The sequence below is a fragment of the Macrotis lagotis genome, chromosome 4 (genome assembly GCF_037893015.1).
Source record: "Macrotis lagotis isolate mMagLag1 chromosome 4, bilby.v1.9.chrom.fasta, whole genome shotgun sequence".
Taxonomy (NCBI): Eukaryota; Metazoa; Chordata; class Mammalia; order Peramelemorphia; family Peramelidae; genus Macrotis; species Macrotis lagotis.
The window spans coordinates 38,157,986-38,177,253 of NC_133661.1; the positions used below are offsets into that span (position 1 = coordinate 38,157,986).

The window sequence follows — 19,268 nt, forward strand, 5'->3', positions numbered from 1 at the left end:
ATGAGAATAAACAATGCACACCAAATTCATTTTGGAGCACAGAAGACTCTGATGATGAATCTGGGGCATCCTCTCTTTAAATGAAAAGAACCCATTTCTTTCCATGAATGACAGGGACTTTCAGGAGCAGAGAGGAGATTTGACTGGTTGACTTTGTGTTTCAGAGAGCAGACATGGCAATCTCAGCCATCACCATCACACCAGAACGAGAAAGTGTCGTAGACTTCAGCAAACGGTACATGGATTACTCAGTGGGGATTCTCATCAAGAAACCAGAAGAGAAAATCAACATTTTTTCTCTCTTTGCTCCTTTTGACTTTGCTGTTTGGGCTTGCATCGCAGCAGCCATCCCTGTGGTTGGTGTCTTGATATTTGTATTGAACCGGATACAGGCTGTCAGACTACAGAACTCTTCCCAGTCTAGTCCATCAGCATCCTCCACCCTTCATAGTGCTATATGGATTGTCTATGGAGCCTTTGTACAGCAAGGTATGTTCTAAACACTTGGTCAGTCGACCTTCCCTGTGGCCCTTGGAGATCTGGTCAGTGCCTAAAGCTTCATTTAAAAAGAAGAAACTTTAAAATAATTTATCCTTCTCTGGATCATTGCTAAGGGTCTCTAGAATTCTTTCGATCTTAGTGATACCCAGAAATGAATAAAATAACAGCAGTCCTTCATTTACATTGCATTCCTTCACTTTAATTAAAATTAATTTGGAAAGTTTGAGTTTGTTCTCATTTTTTTAATTGATTTTACCTTGGATGAGTCATTTTTTATAGAAAGTTGTCAAATGAAAATTGACTTTATGTTTAATTTAAAGACATTGAAATGGAGGGGAAAATAGTGAGATTATTTAGCAAGAATCCAAACAGGAGTCCAAGCATTCCTGCATTGTTTAGAGCTTAATAATTTTCAGAGCTTTCTGGGTAATGTTCAGTGATGTTATGGAATTGTCAAATTTTGGCTTGAAACTACAAATTCACACAGCTCCTAATGTGATTTTTGGCCCTGATTCTTGCCTCAGCAGAGGCCTGGTGGGATGGAGAAAGACAGCATACCCCTGAGAGCCTTCTTAAGCAACCACCTAAGGAACCTGGGAGAAATAATTGGACTCACAGGAGCAGCCTTTGACTAAAAGTCAAACATAATAGTTCCAGAACATTATAAAAAGATTCATCAAGGGAAGTCAGGATATTAATAATAATAAAAAAAAAAACTTGGTATGGTACATCATGCATTTTGGATTTTGAGGTTTGAAAAGACAAAGTACATGGATCCATGGGTGGGAGGTAATATCATATTTATATATTGTTCTTGAATATGAAATGTGAATTGAAAATTGGAAATATCCCAAATCACGGCTTGGGACCAAGGAGGTTTTGTATAAGACTTGTATAAGACTTACCAATGAAGTCATTTTTTTTTTAAGATCCAAGGCAGTCTGCCTTAAGTTTTGACACATTTTATATTACCTGGCAGTTGATATTGGCTTGGCTGTTCTTGGGGCCTTCACACTGACTCCCTGCATTTTCATTGACTTCCATGGTCTCATGATTATTTTTTTTTCACTTGGATAAGGGCAAAATAAGAAACAAAGAGAAGGCCTGTAACTAATTACCAATGTGATTGATGGCAATGAGTGTGGTGGTAATCTTTAAATAGTCATTGGGGAAGCCCCTCACATTCTCTGCTTCTTTCAGGTGGAGAATCACCTACAAACTCCATGGCTATGCGCATTGTGATGGGAAGTTGGTGGCTTTTCACCCTGATTGTCTGTTCATCTTACACAGCAAACCTTGCTGCCTTCCTCACAGTGTCACGAATGGATAATCCAATAAGGTAAGAAAAGATCTACTCTCATTTAGTACTAAAATTCAGGGAAATAGACTGAAAAGACATCAAGTGAGTATGCGCATATGTTCTAAATCAGCAAAATGGATTTCTATGATAAAAATATCCCCAAATACTCCATTTTATGATTATTATCATTTTTGGTGCTATTCTTATTGTTATAATTTCCCTATAAAATCCATGCTCATTCAAAAGGTAGAGAAATCATTGGGAAGAAATTTCCTTTTGAATGGATGTCTTGTGATTCACAGCTCTGGGAGTCATTTTCTCATTTCAAGATATCCAAATCTGCTTCTGGGTTTAGTGTTGTCTATAAGTTAATCTTTCCTTTTTAACCTTGGTTGGATCTTTACTGGACTCAACTACTGCTATGTCTGACTCCAGTTGACTCTGTAACTATCTCTGGCTTCTGAGAGGATCTCTGATGACTCCTTTGATCTATCCAAGCTCATAAGTTTGCAGTCAGATCAGTTCCATCTTCTGATACTCATCTTGCCAATAAATATAAAATCAGTAACCACCAAACACAGACACACACACACACACACACACACACACACACACACACACACACAGATACACAGACACAGATGCACACAGACACAGACACACACACACACACACACACACACACACACACACACATCACCCTCCACATGCTTTACCTGATAACTTAGGAATGGAGAAAAAGCATCTAGCTATTCTCCCCCCCCCCCACAAAAAAAAGATGACTAAAATCAATTTTCCACTATCAGGGATAGGCAAAAAGCAACAAAAAGTCATTTGGAAGGGCATAGTGATCCTTTTAAATGTAAACTCATTTATGATTCCATCCCTCCCGAGCCATCAGGCCTTTGACTCCAAAGTCAGTTAGAAGACTTTACTCCACAAAAACAATACTAACCTCTAGGCCACCATGCTTAAAAACAGTTTTCAAAGTTTCTCATTTTGAATTGGCAGTGGGTAGAGAGGGTCTGTGCATGCCCCAAGGAAAAGGATCTCATAGAGAAGTAACAAATGTGTTCAGGGATAAGAGTTTTCCAAATGAGTGAAATTATAGTTCCAAATTAATTTATGCATTTATGTGGAAGAAGACAATTAGTCATGAAGTGCCCATAATGGGCCAGGCACTGTGAAAACCTTTTATAAATATTAAATCACTTTTACCATTTGATCAAATGAGATAATACTTGAAAAGGACTTAGTATAATGCCTCCCTCAAAGGAAGTACTTAATAAATAGGCACTTTATGTATATGAATGATGTATACAGAGAATCAAAGGTACATGAATTGGATTGGAGGGAGGGGGCTGTGCTGAGTCCCCAGCCTCACTTTCTCCTTCAGAGTCATCTGTGTCCAGTGGCCAGATAGGAATCAGGAGGACTGGAGATAGCCCTGGTGATGAGGCAGTCAGGCTTAAGTGACTTGCCCAAGATCACATGGCAAGTGTCTGAGGCTGGATTCGAACTCCTGTTCTGCTGACTCCAAGGCCAGTGCTTTATCCACTTTACCACCTAGGTGCCCTTGTATATATACATTTATTTTATATATTATGTTTCATATATATATATATATATAATTGTACATTACATATATGTGTTTCAGATTTGCCTGCATATACAAACATGTATAAATAAATTTATATAAATACATATTTAGTGTTTTTTTAGGTTATTTTTTTTTGTAAGGCAATTGGGTTAAGTGGCTTGCCCAAGGCCACGCTACTAGGTAATTATTAAGTATCTGAGGCCGGATTTGAACTCAGGTCCTACTGACTCCAGGGCCGGTGCTCTATCTACTGCGCCACCTAGCTGCCCCTTAAATACATATTTACATAAGCATGTATATATAATGTGAAAAGGAGAGGCCAAGACATAGCCTCACACTAGTTAAATTAAACAGACTGCTTCCAAGGAAACACGTAGTTACACGTGGCTTAGTTGACTTCTTGAATTCCCCTCATTTGATCCTAGTGTCTGGGCCCACTGACAATCCTTTGGACTTTTGTCTTGCCGCTGGATTTCAATGAACATGGAGGAAAGAGTGCAACTTATAACTCTGCATAGCTCTGCCTCATTTACATTCAATTTGCTCAAAAGTCAAGACATCACCCTTGTGACATCATTGATTCTCTTCAAGAATAATGATTGAACTATAACTACAATAAATTAGCTTTCTTCCTCAAACTTGATTCCATAGGTGTTTCAGCCTTCCTTTGTGAATTTATCCCGTGGGAAGGATGGCAAGAACTTCAACCTGGAAACAACCTTGGAGATCAATTAATTTATTCACCTCATTTTGCAGAATAAAGCAATGATTCGCTAAAAGTCAAATAAAAATGGAGTAAAAGGAGAGAGATTTAAACCCAATTGTCCGACTCTGGATCCCATAGTTTTGCCAGTAGACAACACAGCCTCCCAAAGTTCTATTTTCTTTGTTTCTGAACGAAAATAAGGAAAGTTAAGAATGAATTTCTTAATTCCTTACTCTGACCTTGACCAAATGTAGCCATCTGGCTGCCTGCTCTAGTCTCCAGTCTCTGAGGAACAGATTCTTTAATTCTATCGGTTGTCCATTTCCTGGATTCTCCCTATTCTAAACCAAAGGAACTGCTCCCCCTCCAGGTCTTTGTATGACCCAAGAAGGGTCCTTTCCTAACAAGGGAAGTGTACTATCAAATATTTTTGAACTGGAATCAAATTCAGCAACCCATGTGCAAGGAAGACACTGTGCTCAAAGATGCAAAACTGAGATGAGATAGAGTCCTTACTCTATCAAGGGGTAAGACACAATAGATAGTGCCATTCCTGGAATCAGGAAGATCTACATTCAAATCCAGCCTCAGACCCTTTCTCATTTTGTGACTCTGGGAAAGTCTCTTAACCTGTTTGTCTCAGTTTCCCCATTCTACAGTAAAATGATATGGGGAAGGAAATAGCAAACCACTTCAATCTCTATGCTAAGAATAAAGGGATCATGAGGAGTTTGTCATGGTTTAACACTTTAACAACTGAACAAAAACACACAAAAAAAACTGTAATCCACATGAAATGGCATGGGAGAAATAGTGTTATATAAACTCTGAATCTGGGAGAGGATAGAATTTTGTGGTATTGGAAGTTTGTTCTAGGAAAAGAAGAAATAGGGTTGCCCTTTTTGGAGTTTTTCTCTGTCAACAACACAAATACCTAGTGATTTGGAGGGATAGACAAAGATTACCATAAATATTCCTAGTTTGGCAAAGTTGGTCAAGGTATTTAACTCTTGGAGATTTCAACAAATCGTCCAAATAAAATAACCCAATGATACCTAAGACTCTTCCAACTCCATCTGAAATCCAAAGGCTAAGAAGTGATTGCTCTCTTATAAACGGTTGGCTTGTTTGGTTTTTATTTTTAAGGAATAGTTCTAGTTTGATGATTTCATTCCTACAGGGAGTGCTTGGTGAGGGAATTCAAAAACATCAATTAACTCATTTTTTTTAAAAAAAAAATAGCCTTAGCAGGTCCAGGAACTTTATGAAGCATTAGGGATATGAAGACAAGAGAAAAGTCCGCATATATGGTTATATATAAAATACATACAGACATAGGGAAGTTTATCTAAGAGTGGGAGTCAGTAGTCAATGGGGTTACTGAGAAAGTTGTTCTTTGAGGTCAATGGGGTTACTGAGAAAGTTGTTCTTTGAGGTGAATCTTGAGGTACATGAGGTAAATATAGGGATTATTGCAAGCATGGTAGTTATATTGACTGGTATCGATTCCCAAATAATATGAAAATTTGTCAGAATAAAGCAGACCTGCCTTGAATTTTTAAGAAAATATATGCCTTCATTAGTAATCTTCTGAATTATTCTGTTGTAGTACAAAATTTTACAGCCTAAAAGGTACATAAATGGAAGATAGAATGTTGAGTGTGAGGATTACCTAGTCACTGGGAATTACTGGACCAAAGAAGTGGAGACACTGAATCTAGATGCCTCTTTTCAGCAATTCAGTAGAGTACAGGAAGAGGAGAGAATGAGGACTTACAGAGATAGTAGAATCTATTAAGAGGTGTACTTTATTATTATTATTATTATCATTAAGTTTTAAGTTTTTGAGAGAAACAAAAAGGGAAACATTGGAGGATGATAGTAGGCACAATATGTTTGAGAAGATGGGCTCAAGATTCCATGTAGATAGTTTGAACTTGACAAGGAGGACCGTTTCTTCACTTGGAAATTCCCAATAGGGATGCCTAACAGCAAGTCATCAGTAGTCATCTTAACGAGTTGCTTGGGATTTTAAGAATTTCAATGACTTGTCTATGGTCACCCAGCTAGAAAGTGTTAGGGATAGATTAGGATCCAAGTCTTACAGACCTTTATCTACTACAACATGAAAAATCAACTTTTCCCTCCCTTTTTACTGTATAAAAACAGGGTTTATTTTTACCTTTCATTGGAAATTGAAGGGGCTTTCCTTGAAACTGAGTTGGTGACTTATTAATTTTAAGATATTATGGGATACGGGATCAAGGATCACAAACACCTACAGTTTCTCATTCTGAAGGTGATTAAAGATCTAGGAGAACTAGCTAACTTTACATTCACCTTGTACCCTTCTAATCCACAGTGAGAGAGAAAAGCCTTGCTTATTGTGCTGGAAAATATTTATGTCAAACTTTATCCTGTTCTTGGTTTGCCTAATGTTGATAGGGCACCATTTTATAATGGTTGAGTTACCAGATGGTGATTTGTTTCCCTTCTTTAATTCTTTTCTTTTTCATCCTTTTCATTCTCCCTGTATGTCCCCCTTCTAGCTTCTTCCCTTAGCCACAGAATCTTGGAAAGAATAAAAAAAGATGGGAAATCCCATCCAAATGTTATACAATATGCTTCTATGTTTGGACTGCCAATGCTCATGAAATGTCACAGCTCCTATTCTCATTGTAATGTTCACACATTCATATAGCCCAGTGATATCTGAATTTCCATTCTGCTTTATGAAGAGACATTGAGGCAAGCAAATTGTTGATATTTAAGAAGACTGGACTAAGCACCTAACCTATTGGATGTTTGACTATGCCCCAGTTCATTCCTCTCGTCTGTATCATGGTTTAATGCAACCTAGAGGAACATTAGGAAGTTTCCTCACCAAAGAAGCCAGAAAATACTTGGGTTTTTCTCTAAAAAACCTCATGGGGCAAGAATCACATAATCTCCTAATAATCTCTGCTAAAGCAGAAATTTCTCCTTATGGCTAAAGTGTCTTTGCTGTAGTTCAAGTAAATTTTCACTTTGTCCTCTGTGAATCCAAAGAACATCTCTTCTGTTTGCTTGTTGTTTATTTTTGAATCTCATAAATCTTACTCTCCTCAATCCTCTATAGTGCAGTGTTTTTTTAAAATTTTCTTCCAGTCTAAACATCCAGGCCTTTAGACTTTCAATTAGGTCTTGTGTTCTGTTTACAGAATAATGGTGATGATCACAATTCATATGTATATATTGCTTTAAGATTGACAAGCTATTTCCTCTCCAATAACCCTGTGAGATGAGAGGTATAAATATTATACATATTTGATACTGGGAATATCAAGGCTCTTGAGGTTGGGGTGTGTGAGGATGAAGAGACATGCTCAAAGCCATATTAATTAAAACTACCAAAGTTAAAATTAGAATCACAGCTCATATTTACATTGTACTTTGAAATTTGAAAAGATCATATTTCACAACCTCATCGGTGGCTGGATTATGCATTTGATAGTGCAAATATTCTTATTTTCATTTTACCATGAAAAAAATATGACATAGAAAGGCTAATAAACTTGTCCTAGGTCACCTAGGTAGCAAGTAGTATAATCCATGAAGAAAAAATCCTCTGTCTTCCCTTCTGATGAGTCATCTTAGGATCTCCATTGCTTATACCTTACTATTCTGAGGAATAATGTTTTTCTTTCCATTAATTGGTCAATCAATAAGCTGTTCAATAATTCTATATCAAAGAATATCCGAACATAGGTTACTCATTGTGTCACCTTGATCAAAAAAGATAATTGAAATGAACTGAACCAATTAGACCTAGAGCATAAATCCCTACTTCTAATGATAAGAATTGAAATGAGACATGGAGGATATGGTGAGCAAAGGGAACAAGGACAATTACAGCAGAAAAAAAGTCTGATCTCCAGACGCAAAAATAAGCAGCCCAAATAAATACAGTAGTGTATTCCTGTTTCATCTAGGCTTGAGATTCAGGGTCAGATATAAGAGCTGGTTATGCTAGCCCTCTTAGGTCTAAAGAACACAGGGCAGCAAAAATGCTTATTGGTTTCCATGGGTTCTATATTTCACCTTTTATCTCCAGACATACCCTTTCATAAAAAATGCTGGAAGTAAATGAAAACAAACAGGATTTCATGTGATTCGATGAATATTATTGCCAAGAAATGGCTGAGGTATTTTGTTAAATATAGGATAAGAAGCTTAAAGAAGAATACCCCCTTTGCCTAAATGGAATTTTAGAATAAACCATGACATCTAAAGTAGATATTTGAGAATTAAACTTGATGAACATTGAATAATTGAATGGTGATTTATAAATCTAGGTTAGCAGAATGAGACTACATATTTAATTTTGCAATTCTACATGAGAAAGGAAAGGGATACCCTCTAGAATTAATATAGTACATGAAGGGAAGGGAAGGATGAAAAGATAGACATGATTTCATTACCCAGAAATTCTAAAATGGAATATCTCTGGTGTGATGGAACTTTAAAAGATGACACATTGTCTATGCAATGGTAAATCATTTCAATGATGAAAGAGGAGATATCAAAGGAGACCAATATGGAGCTTTCAGGAAATAAATGAGTAGATATACATCTAAACATTATTATATACACATATTGTGGACACACATATTATAATGTGCACTATGTGTCTGTGATGTATATAGATAGACAGAGAAACAGAAGCCGAGACACAGACACACATAGAGATGAAGACACAGAGACACAGAGAAAGAGAGAAATATTATCAGGAGAATTACAATTAAATATTAGCTTGAAATGAAATTTTTGGACAAATTAGAGTTAAAGAGATTGGACATAGTGATATGATTTTATAGTTTGTTAAAATATTTTACCGAAAATATTCAATTTTATATGTTACCATATTTATATCCTTATATTTGCATGTAAGTATGTATAAAAATTTATATTCATGTGTTTACATGTTTGTATATGCATATTTATAATGTACAATTATGAAAATATATTTGTATAGGCAAATAAATAATAATTAATATTCTGTGTATATGTATATTCAAATACATTGCTCACATACATAGCCAGAGCAATATAATAGACTGGCAAAACCCCGTAATAATAGTACATGGAGGGAGTATCTAGGTGGCACAGTGAATACAGCACAGGCCCTGGAGTCAGGAAGTCCTGAGTTCAAATCCAATCTCAAATACATAATAATTACCTAGCTGTGTGACCTTGGGCAAGTCACTTAACCCCACTGCCTTGCAAAACTAAAAAACAAAAGAATAGTACATGGACAGTTAAAAATTATTGAACAATTAAAATAGATATTTTTGGTGTCCATAGATTCTCAAAATTCTACAGATAGATTCAAGTGTATCCTTGAATTTGGATGGGGAAAAATGCATGGTTATTTTCACTAACTTCTCACTGAAATTTATTTTTAACTTTAGTTATGAATTAATAAATGACATGCAAATATATGTATCTTTAAATGCTATTCTGAAAATGATGGCATAGACTTTACCAGACTGATGAAAGAAATTGTGACACAAAAAGTTAAGAACCCCAAGTGCAGGATGAAACACCTCCTGGGAAAACACTAGAGACAAAATTAAGAAGCTATGTTATTATTTTTAAAAGTTAGTGTCAGAGCAGTAATATAAACCATTCAGAGATAAAGTTCTTTGTTATGGAAGATGTAATTTTATGAACTGGTGGAAGGAATAACAATGGAAGTTTCAGAATGAAAGCACTGTAAGGAAAAGTTGAATTAACAAAGTTTCTCTTAAAAATGATTTCTTGAGGCAAGACTGAAGGACCTAAATGGACCTCTATTTCAGCTTTCTATCTTGTTGAACAATTTTACCCAAAGAATATTGATTCACATATATATTTCAACTGGAGCAAATCCCTAGTGGTATATGAGAGAGTTAGCATTTCTTCATCATTTTTGTTGTTTACTTGAAAGATACCAAAAAGCCATGATTATCCATTTTAGAGGACACTATCCTGGGATAGTAATATTAGGAAAGATGATCAGAATTGGAAAAAAAAACTAGTTTAGGTAAATGCTGAGCATCCAAAATAAAACTTTGCAGAAAGATGTGTAAAATCCTACTTTCAGGAAAAGAGCTGAATTGTATAAACTTAATAGCTATTGATGGATAATGACAAGAGATTTTAATTGAACACCAGCTTAATTAAGGACTAATAGTTTAAAATGGCTTCTTTGGAATTTAGCAGTCTTATGTTGCATTAATTAATAAAATAATATAAATCAAGCAAAGTAATAATGAAAGGATTAGAGATTTAGAGAATTTGAGCTCTGATAACCAAATAGTCTCACTCATTTTACAGATGAGAAAACCTTAGTCCAGGAAAGTTTAGTATTATATCCCAAAGCACACAGGTTTTAAGTATTAGAGTCAGGATCTGAACTAGATATTCTGAGATGCAGAATCAGCCCACTATTAGATTACACAACACTTGGAGTAGGGAGGTTATTTTTAGAACCCTGTCTATTCTATCTGACTAGCACCCATAATTAATATTTTTTATTTTTAATCTTTTATTTATTTATTTGTTTGGTTGTTTATCCAAATCCATGGAGTAGTGATTTTCAACAACCCCTTTTTAGCAAGGTTTTGAGTTTTACAGCTTTCTCTTTCCATTTCCTTTCCTCCTCCTTCCCCCTGAAAGAAAGTAGTTTAATGTAAGTTATACATGTATAACCTTGCTAAATATAGATCTATATTTATCATATTGTTAAAAAAACAAACAAATTTGGGGCGACTAGGTGGCGCAGTGGATAGAGCACTGTCCCTGGAGTCAGGAGTCTCTTAGTTCAAATCCGGTCTCAGACACTTAATCATTACCTAGCTGTGTGGTCTTGGGCAAGCCACTTAACCCCATTTGTCTTGCAAAAACCTAAAAGAAAAAAAATTGAAGTGGGAAAAACCATAGAGAAAAAAATATAACACATAAGACAACTTTTAAAAATTGAAGATAGTATACTTTGGTCTGCATTTAAACTACATAATTCCTTCTCTAGATGTGGATGGTATTTTCCATGAAAAGTCTATTCAAATTGTCTTTGATTCTTATACTGCTGAAATGAACAAGTCCATCTTAGTTGATCATCACCCAATGTTGTTGATGTATACAGTGTTCTGGTTCTATTCACTTCACTCAGCATCAGTTCATACAAGTCTTTCCAGAGGGGCAACTGGTGGCACAGAGGATTAGAACACTGGGGTCAGGAGGAGCTGAATAAAATCTGGCTTCAGACACTCAATAATTGCATAGCTGTGTGGCCTTGGGCATTGTCTTAAATAAATAAAATTTTAAAAAGCAAGTCTTTCCAAATTATTGTGAAGACCCATCCCTCATGATTTCTTATACTAGAATAGTGTTCCATCACATTCATATACCACAATTTGTTCAGTCATTCTTCAGTTGATGGGTATGCCCCCAATTTTCAATTCCTTGCTACTACAAATAGAGCTGCTATAAATATTTTTGCACATGTGGAATTTTTTTATCCTTTTTTGTGATTTCTTTGGGCTATTACCCTAATAGTGGTATTGCTAGAACAAAGGCTATGCAGGATATGTATAGTTTTATTGCCCTTTGGGGACAATTCAAAATTGCTCTCCAGAAAGGTTGGATCATTTCAAAACTCCACTAACAATGTATTAGTGTGCACATTTTTCCACATTCCCTCCAACATTGACCATTTTCCTTTTTAGTCATAGTAGCCAATCTAATAGGTGTGAGTTAGTACCTCGGAATGGTTTTAATTTGTATTTCTCTGATCAATAATGATTTAGATCACTTTTTCATGACTATAGAAAGTTTTAATTTCTTCATCTGAGAATTGCCTTTTCATATCCTTTGACAATGTTTCAATTGGGAATTGTCTTATATTCTTATAAATTTGACTTGGTTCTTTATATATTTTAGAAAATTTTTTAGAAAATTTTACAAAAATTCTTTCCTAACTTACTGCCTTCCATTAATCTTCTTTGTTACATTGGTTTTATTTGTGCAAAAGCTTTTAAACTTAATGTAATCATAATTATCCATATTGCATTTTTAAATTTCTCTATCTCTTCTTTGGTCATAAGCTGCTGCCCTTTCCATAAATCTGACAGGCAGTCTATTTCTCGTTCTTCTAATTGACTTATGATATCATTTAACATCTAAATCCTGTATTGATTTCAACCTTATCTTGGTATGGGATGTGAGATGTTGGCCTATACCTAGTTTCTGCCATCTTCCACTTTTCACAGCAGTTTTTTTTTTTCCCCAGAGTGAATTCTTATCCCAGAAGTTGGACTCTTTGGATTTATCAAACAACAGATTACTATAGTCATTTACTAATGATTCTTTTGCACCTAATCTATTCTACTGATTCACCACTCCATTTCTTAGCCAGTACCAAAAAGTTTTGATGACTGAGGCTTTAATATAATTTTTGCTCTAGTATGATTAGACCACCTTCCTTTGCATTTTTTCATTAATCCCCGTGATATTCTTGACCTTTTCTTCCTCCATATGAATTTAGTTACTATTTTTCTAGGTCAATAAAGTAACTTTTTAGAAGTTTGATTAATATGACATTGAATAAGTAATTTAATTTAGCATAGTATAGGATAAGTAATTTAAATTATTAATAATAAAAATGTCATTTTCATTACATTATCTTGATCTACCCATGAGCAATTGACATTTGCTGATTTTATTTGTGTCAAAAATATTTCATAGTTGTTTTCATATAGCTACTGAGTTTACCTTGGCAGGTGGACTCCCAAGAATTCAGTGTTATCTACAATTACTTTAAATAGCATTTCTCGGGGCAGCTAGATGGTGTAGTGGATAGAGCACCAGCCCTGGAATCAGGAGTCCCTGAGTTCAAATTTAGCCCCAGACACTTAATAGTTACCTAGCTGTGTGACCTTGGGCAAGCCACTTAACCCCATTGCCTATATAAATAAATAGATGGAGAAACAAATAAATAAATAGAATTTCTCTTTCCATCCCGTTGCTACTGAGTCTTATTAGTAATGTATAGAAATGCTGATGATTCTTGTGGGTTTCTTTTATATCCTACAAATTTGCTAAAGTTGCTAATAGTGTCAAGTAGTTTTTAGATGATTTTCTAGGGTTTTCTAAGAATACCATTATATCTTCTGCAATGAGTGAGAGATTTGTTTCTTTATTACCTCTTCTAGTTCTTTCAATTTCTTTTTCTTCTCTTATTGCTGAAACTAACATTTCTAATACAATACTGAACACCATAAGGAAGTCTTAGTGGTTTCTCAGCAGGACTATGTTCAGAAGTTCCTGTCTTTTGACTCAAATTGGTCAGTTAGTGAAATAGCACATTTAAAGCAGAAAGAAAAAAACCATAATGCTTTTAGAGTTCATAATTTAATAGAGGAGACAATATTATAAAAAATTATATTCATATAAAATCTAAACAGTATAAATATAGGCAATCTTGAGGGATTACTAGCTTTGAGAAAAACTGGGAAAGACCTTTTGCAGAAGGTAGGATTTAAGCTGAATTTTAAAATATACCAGGGAAGACAAAAAAAAAGTGAGGGTAGAAGAATTAATCTCTGTGTCTCTCTCATATTTTCTTAATTCAAAATTTTAGCAAATATCACGTGGGGCCAAATGAAAATATCTTAAATATTTAAAAAATTATGTGAGTAAGTATTGATACAGACATCAGGTTCCCCCCAAAATCTTGACTTTTGCATCTCTCTCAATCAGGGCTTTCAAAAAATTAATGAACTTTGCCCTATCCAATTGGATGCAGATTCTTGTTTTTGGATAGCTGCGTCATGCCCCTTCTAGAACTGCAAGGGCATCCATTCCAGAACAGGACACAGATACCTGAGAATACAACCTTTTGGAATTGATGAACTTGATAGAGTACAGTTACCATGGCAACAGCCACTAAATACAAAAAAGTAGATGTTAAGCCAAATTGGTTGAGTCAGGGAGAGAAAGAGAATAGAGCTGAAGTCATTGGGAAAAATATACAAGAGGTTGTTGCATAGATGCTATCCAAAGAGAAATGACCACAGTAGAACTGTATTCTTGACAGAAACTTTTCTCTCTGAAAGAGGAACCTTAAATTTAAGACAGAGTTGTATCCATGTGCATTTGGGAAATGCATTCTCAAAAGAGATAGAACATTAATTCACAGACACCACAACTGAGAATAGTTCCAGACACAATAACTATGAGACAATTAGGTCTTGGTTATGGGATTGGTAATTCAGATTTCTACCTGAGGTTGTGTGTGTTGGAGGATCATAAATTATGTGGGTTCTCTGAATGATCTCCCTTTAATTGACAGACATCTGCTGAGCTCCTTAGGCCTAAGATCTAAGAGAAACATTAGCAACATTATCAAAGGAAACTATTTTGAGTTCTGCTGATAGAAGTAACTCCACTGTCCTTTCTGATCATCTAGGGCACAAAGTTTCTTATTAAAAAAATACAATTTCATTTTTCATTGAGCTTTCTTTCCTTAGGAATAGTTCAGGCCTTGAGACAGTGGAGGCAAAAGGTTTCTTTGTTTTCCTCTCTGATTTTAGATCACTCCTAAGGAAATGATTTAAATTTGAGCAAGAGAGTCAGTTATGCTATTTTGTCTAGGGATCAGTTCTTGTAATCCCCCCTTTTTTTCATTTGTAAAATGGGAATAATATACTTTACACTCACCTCAAGAGCCACTTTGAGGGAAATTCTTTGTAAACCTCAGTGATAAACAAATGGTTTTTATCCCATTCTTTTTCCCTGTTTTATTTTCTTCCCTATCTGCTCTTCTTCATCTTCTCTTTTTTTTTTCTTCTTCTACTTCATCATCATCATCATCACATAAAGAAATCCGGTAAAAGACTTAGTTCCTTACTCATTTATTCATAATCTATTCACTGTTTAAGATACTATCCTCCATCCAAAACAGAGCTGTAATTAGAATTAACTGGGACGATGTCAATAAAAGAAATATTTTTGAAATTCTCTGCCCTGAATTAATTTGTAACTTAGTGACTGGTTGGGTAAGGCACTATTTAAAAGCAAGAACATTCAAGTCAGAAAAACTGGGTTGAGATTCTTGTCTTAACATGTATTAGTTGGGGATGGTGCAGCTAGGTGGTATAGTGCATGGATATCTGGCCCTGAGTTCAAATCCGACCTTAGACTCTTGAGACTTACTAGCTAGGTGACCTTGGTTAAGTCACCTTAACCCTGACTAACTCAAATCCAGGGCCATCTCCAGCCATCCTGACTATAACTCTGGAGGAGTCTCTCCTCACTCAAATCCAATTCACCTGCATTTCATGGCATCACTTCCATAATGCCATGGTCTTCTTTGAGAATGAAGGACAGTCAACAACAGCTTAGGATGCTGAGCTATACCAAATAATGCCTTTGTGCCTCAGTTTCCATATTTGTAAAATTGAACAGATGATGATACCTCACAGTTTTATTTAACTCATTTCAATGATTACTGTTTCATGTGCTAGACCATAGTCTCATAGTTGAGAATACAAAGACAAAATTTAATTTTAGCAAGATCAATTTTTAAAAAAACACACACACACACATAGGCAGAATGATTGAAAAAACACATTTAAGTGCTCCCTATGAACGTAGGGCAGTTAAGTGATACAGTGAATAGAGCATCAGGAAATCAGTAAGACACAATTCTGGGGTTCAAAGTCCTGTTTGTTTCAATTATTCATATTTGAACTGGAGAAAGAAATGGCAAAGATCTCCAATTTGTCTGGGGTCATGAAGAGTCAGAACAACCAAATAGCAGCATACATAAGCACTTTAAAAGCATATATGTCTATGTTCTCACATATATCTATGTAGAGACAACATAATACACATAAGCATAGACACACATAAACACAAAAAGCACATGACATAGAAACACACATATAAATTCATACCTGCACATATGCACACATGCACAAATATATAAAGAATATATGTGTCCATATATATGAGCATATGTTTGCATACAATGCAATACAATAGAATGCACATATACAAATATATAGATTTTATATATATATATACACACATGCATGATAAACATATGCATGTGCCTATACAAATATACATGCATGTATATGCATATATGTCTATAGTCATATCTACATCTCTATATCTCTATGCATATCTATATCTATAAATGCATAGATATAGTTTCAGCTGCAAGTCTGATAGAAAGATTCCAAGAATTCAGGAACTAAAGATTAATAAACCTTTAAAAATTCATTTCTACTGATTAAGTCAAACCCTTTCTGACCTCATACCATTTGGCATTGCCAAGGACTTTGGAGCAAAAGACTTGTTTTCTGGGCCTTTAGTACCTGTGACCACTGAGAAAACACGGAGTACAAAAGCACCTGCAGAAGCAGTTATCAGGTTGCATGTTGTCTGCTTGAGATGATGCAGAAACAAATATGCCGAAAATATCAACAATTAGTCCATCATTTCTTCCTCCCATCAACAAAGAACTTTAGCTCTCCTGTGACTTCCTCCACTCCCATAGGCAAGCTTTAACCTTACTTTTTCTAAAATCAAGCTTTCAAGACATGTCATCACCATGGTCATGTGCTGCTGCCTATAACCTATATCTACAACAGCCCAGGAAGCTTGAACTCTATTTCTTGCTTTCTCAGATCTTTTAAATCGGTTTTCACTATACCTTGCCTATCACTGGACCTCCTTCCTACTCTTCCTGACTGTCTATAGAAGGCCATTAGTTTTTAGAAAAGATCCATCGAGAAGTTTACACTCTAATAAAAGAAGGCAGAACATCCAGAGGAACTGTGGCTGCAGCTGGCGGTTTGGATCAGGGAAGTCACAAGAAGGATGAAGCATAGAGTGACTTACGTGTCCTAGCCAGGAAGTACACTATTACTTTGATTATTGTTTGTGGAGCTAGAAAGGGGGGATAATAAGACAGAGAGATGACCTCAAAGTCAAGAAGGAAGGAAATGAAGATTTTAAAGTATTCAACTGGGTGTCATCTACTGTAATATATGCTTTACAAATGTTATTTCATTTGTTCATAACAACTCTGAGAGGTGGAAAATAATTCCAATTTTACATCTGAGGAAATTGAGGCAATGACAATTAAGTCACTTGCCCAAGGTCACATAAATAGCAAATATCTGGCTAGTTTTTGAACTCAGTCCAGTGTTCTATCCAATGTGCCCACCTGTTGAGTCGTGAAAATTAGGTTCATTTACTATGTCTTATTGGGACTCATTTGTGTCCCTAAGCAAGGTCACTTCCCTCAGTGTTTCATCCAACTCTCAAAGGCTGTAAGTTGCAACGAGAATTTAAAAATGTCAATTTCCATTATTAGAAGGGGGTTTCCTTTTCATGGAGTTGGTTGTACCAAAGAAATCATAGGGGAATGGGAGGGTTAAAGTGAAAAGAAGCAATAAAACAAACAAAAAAATAGTGAAAGCAATGTCCCCTAACACAGGGCTTTTAATACTTATAGCATCCTTTCAGCACAATATTTCTGTGAGGTCCATAGAGTTCATATTTCCCTTCCCAGAAGTAGCTCAGTGGCACAGTGAATAGAGCACTGGCCTTGGAGTCAAGAGGACTCCAGGAGGATAGGAGTTCAAATCTGAACACCTACTAGATGTGTGACTTTGGATAAATCTCTTAAACCCGATTGCCTTTTTTCCAGAGTCCTATCCAGTCATCCTGATTCAAATCTACCCATTGGATCCAGATGCCTTTGCAGGAGGAAGACACAGCACAGCACCCCCTCACTCAAATACAATTCATATGCTTGTCATAGTGTCACCTCCCCAATATCATGCTCTTCTTTCAGAGTAAAGGACAAATTCCCTTCCCATTTTTATTTGTTTGTTTTGTTCCAGAGTTATGAATTTATCTGCATATAGAATATCTAGTGAAAAAACTCAGTTACCAATGGAGAATGGCCCCTACAGCCATAGAGAGTCAAAAGTGCCATTGTATAGCCCTAATATGTTTTAGACTGTTGAACTGAATTCTTTTGACATCAAGTTTAATGTTTGACTCTTTAGCCAAACCACCAAGTTTCCTTTCATTTCCATTTTAGCAAATAAAGAGATCCTCTTCTCGAAAAGCTCCTGGTACTGACTTCTAATTAGCTGAAGAGTCTCTAGTTTATTTTCACTCTTGCTTCTGGCATTCTGGCTCCCTTCCCAATGATTATGGCAGCTGTCAACTTTGAAGTATAGGGTAGCCCCATTCCTTACTGAAGAAACAGGATTAAGGAGAATTAAGGGCTTAACCTCTGCTTTGTACTTAATAAGTAAGAGAGATGAGATTTGAACCTCTTTCTTCTGCCCATGGCTAGAACAATCTTTCCTGAAATTATATTTTAAAAATGCTCTCATAATAGAGAATGACATAAAATATAAAGCCACAGAAAGGAAAATCACTGACCCCAGTTTAGTGTAACTAAAAGGATCCAGAAAATCACATTGAGATTTGTTGAATTCTCTAGGGCAATGTGTGCCAAATAGAGTGCAGAACTTCATTTCAGACTCTGCAGGAACCTCTTCCCCCACAACCTCAGAGAACTAGTCAATTTGATCTCCGATGTCAGAAAAGTCCTGAGCACTGGTTCAAATAGTCATAGGTTAACAGCCTCCAGCAGGGATGCGAACATATGGGAATATGATTCTTAACTCTCATCATTAAGTAGAGGGAGACTGAATGACCCTTTATAGCCTTGAGTCTCAGAAAAAGGGAGGACCAACTACTATTAGCATAGGGAAGGAAGGACTAGGGAAGAGATCTGAAGGGAGATGAATCAAGACTGTTGAACCCATCCAAAGTTTGGAGCCAAAAGTTAGAAAACTTTAACAGGAAAGGGACAAGAATTTGGAATACCAGAAGAGGATTATAAGTTTACATGAAAAGTCAGGAAGGAGTGTTTTGTTTTATTTTACTATCAAGGGGGATAGTTTAGCTATGAACTTTGGGCAGTCATGGATAAATGGGATAGGTCATTGAACTCAACAAAGAATTCATGTAGATCTCCTAAAAATAAATGATGATGTGCTACTCACAATATCTGTCTTACTTCTGATTGCTGTCAATTCTTGGGG

At 35.8% G+C, this 19,268-nt stretch overlaps 1 protein-coding gene across 1 annotated transcript in view; it reads left to right on the top strand.

Moving 5' to 3' along the window:
* GRID1 (glutamate ionotropic receptor delta type subunit 1) overlaps positions 1 to 19,268 on the top strand; it is a 1,019,672-nt gene that overhangs the window by 841,986 nt on the left and 158,418 nt on the right. Inside the window, exons 10-11 of the mRNA XM_074236323.1 lie at positions 165 to 489; positions 1,702 to 1,840. Coding sequence (XP_074092424.1) covers positions 165 to 489; positions 1,702 to 1,840 — 464 coding nt within the window. The remainder of the gene's footprint in view (positions 1 to 164; positions 490 to 1,701; positions 1,841 to 19,268) is intronic.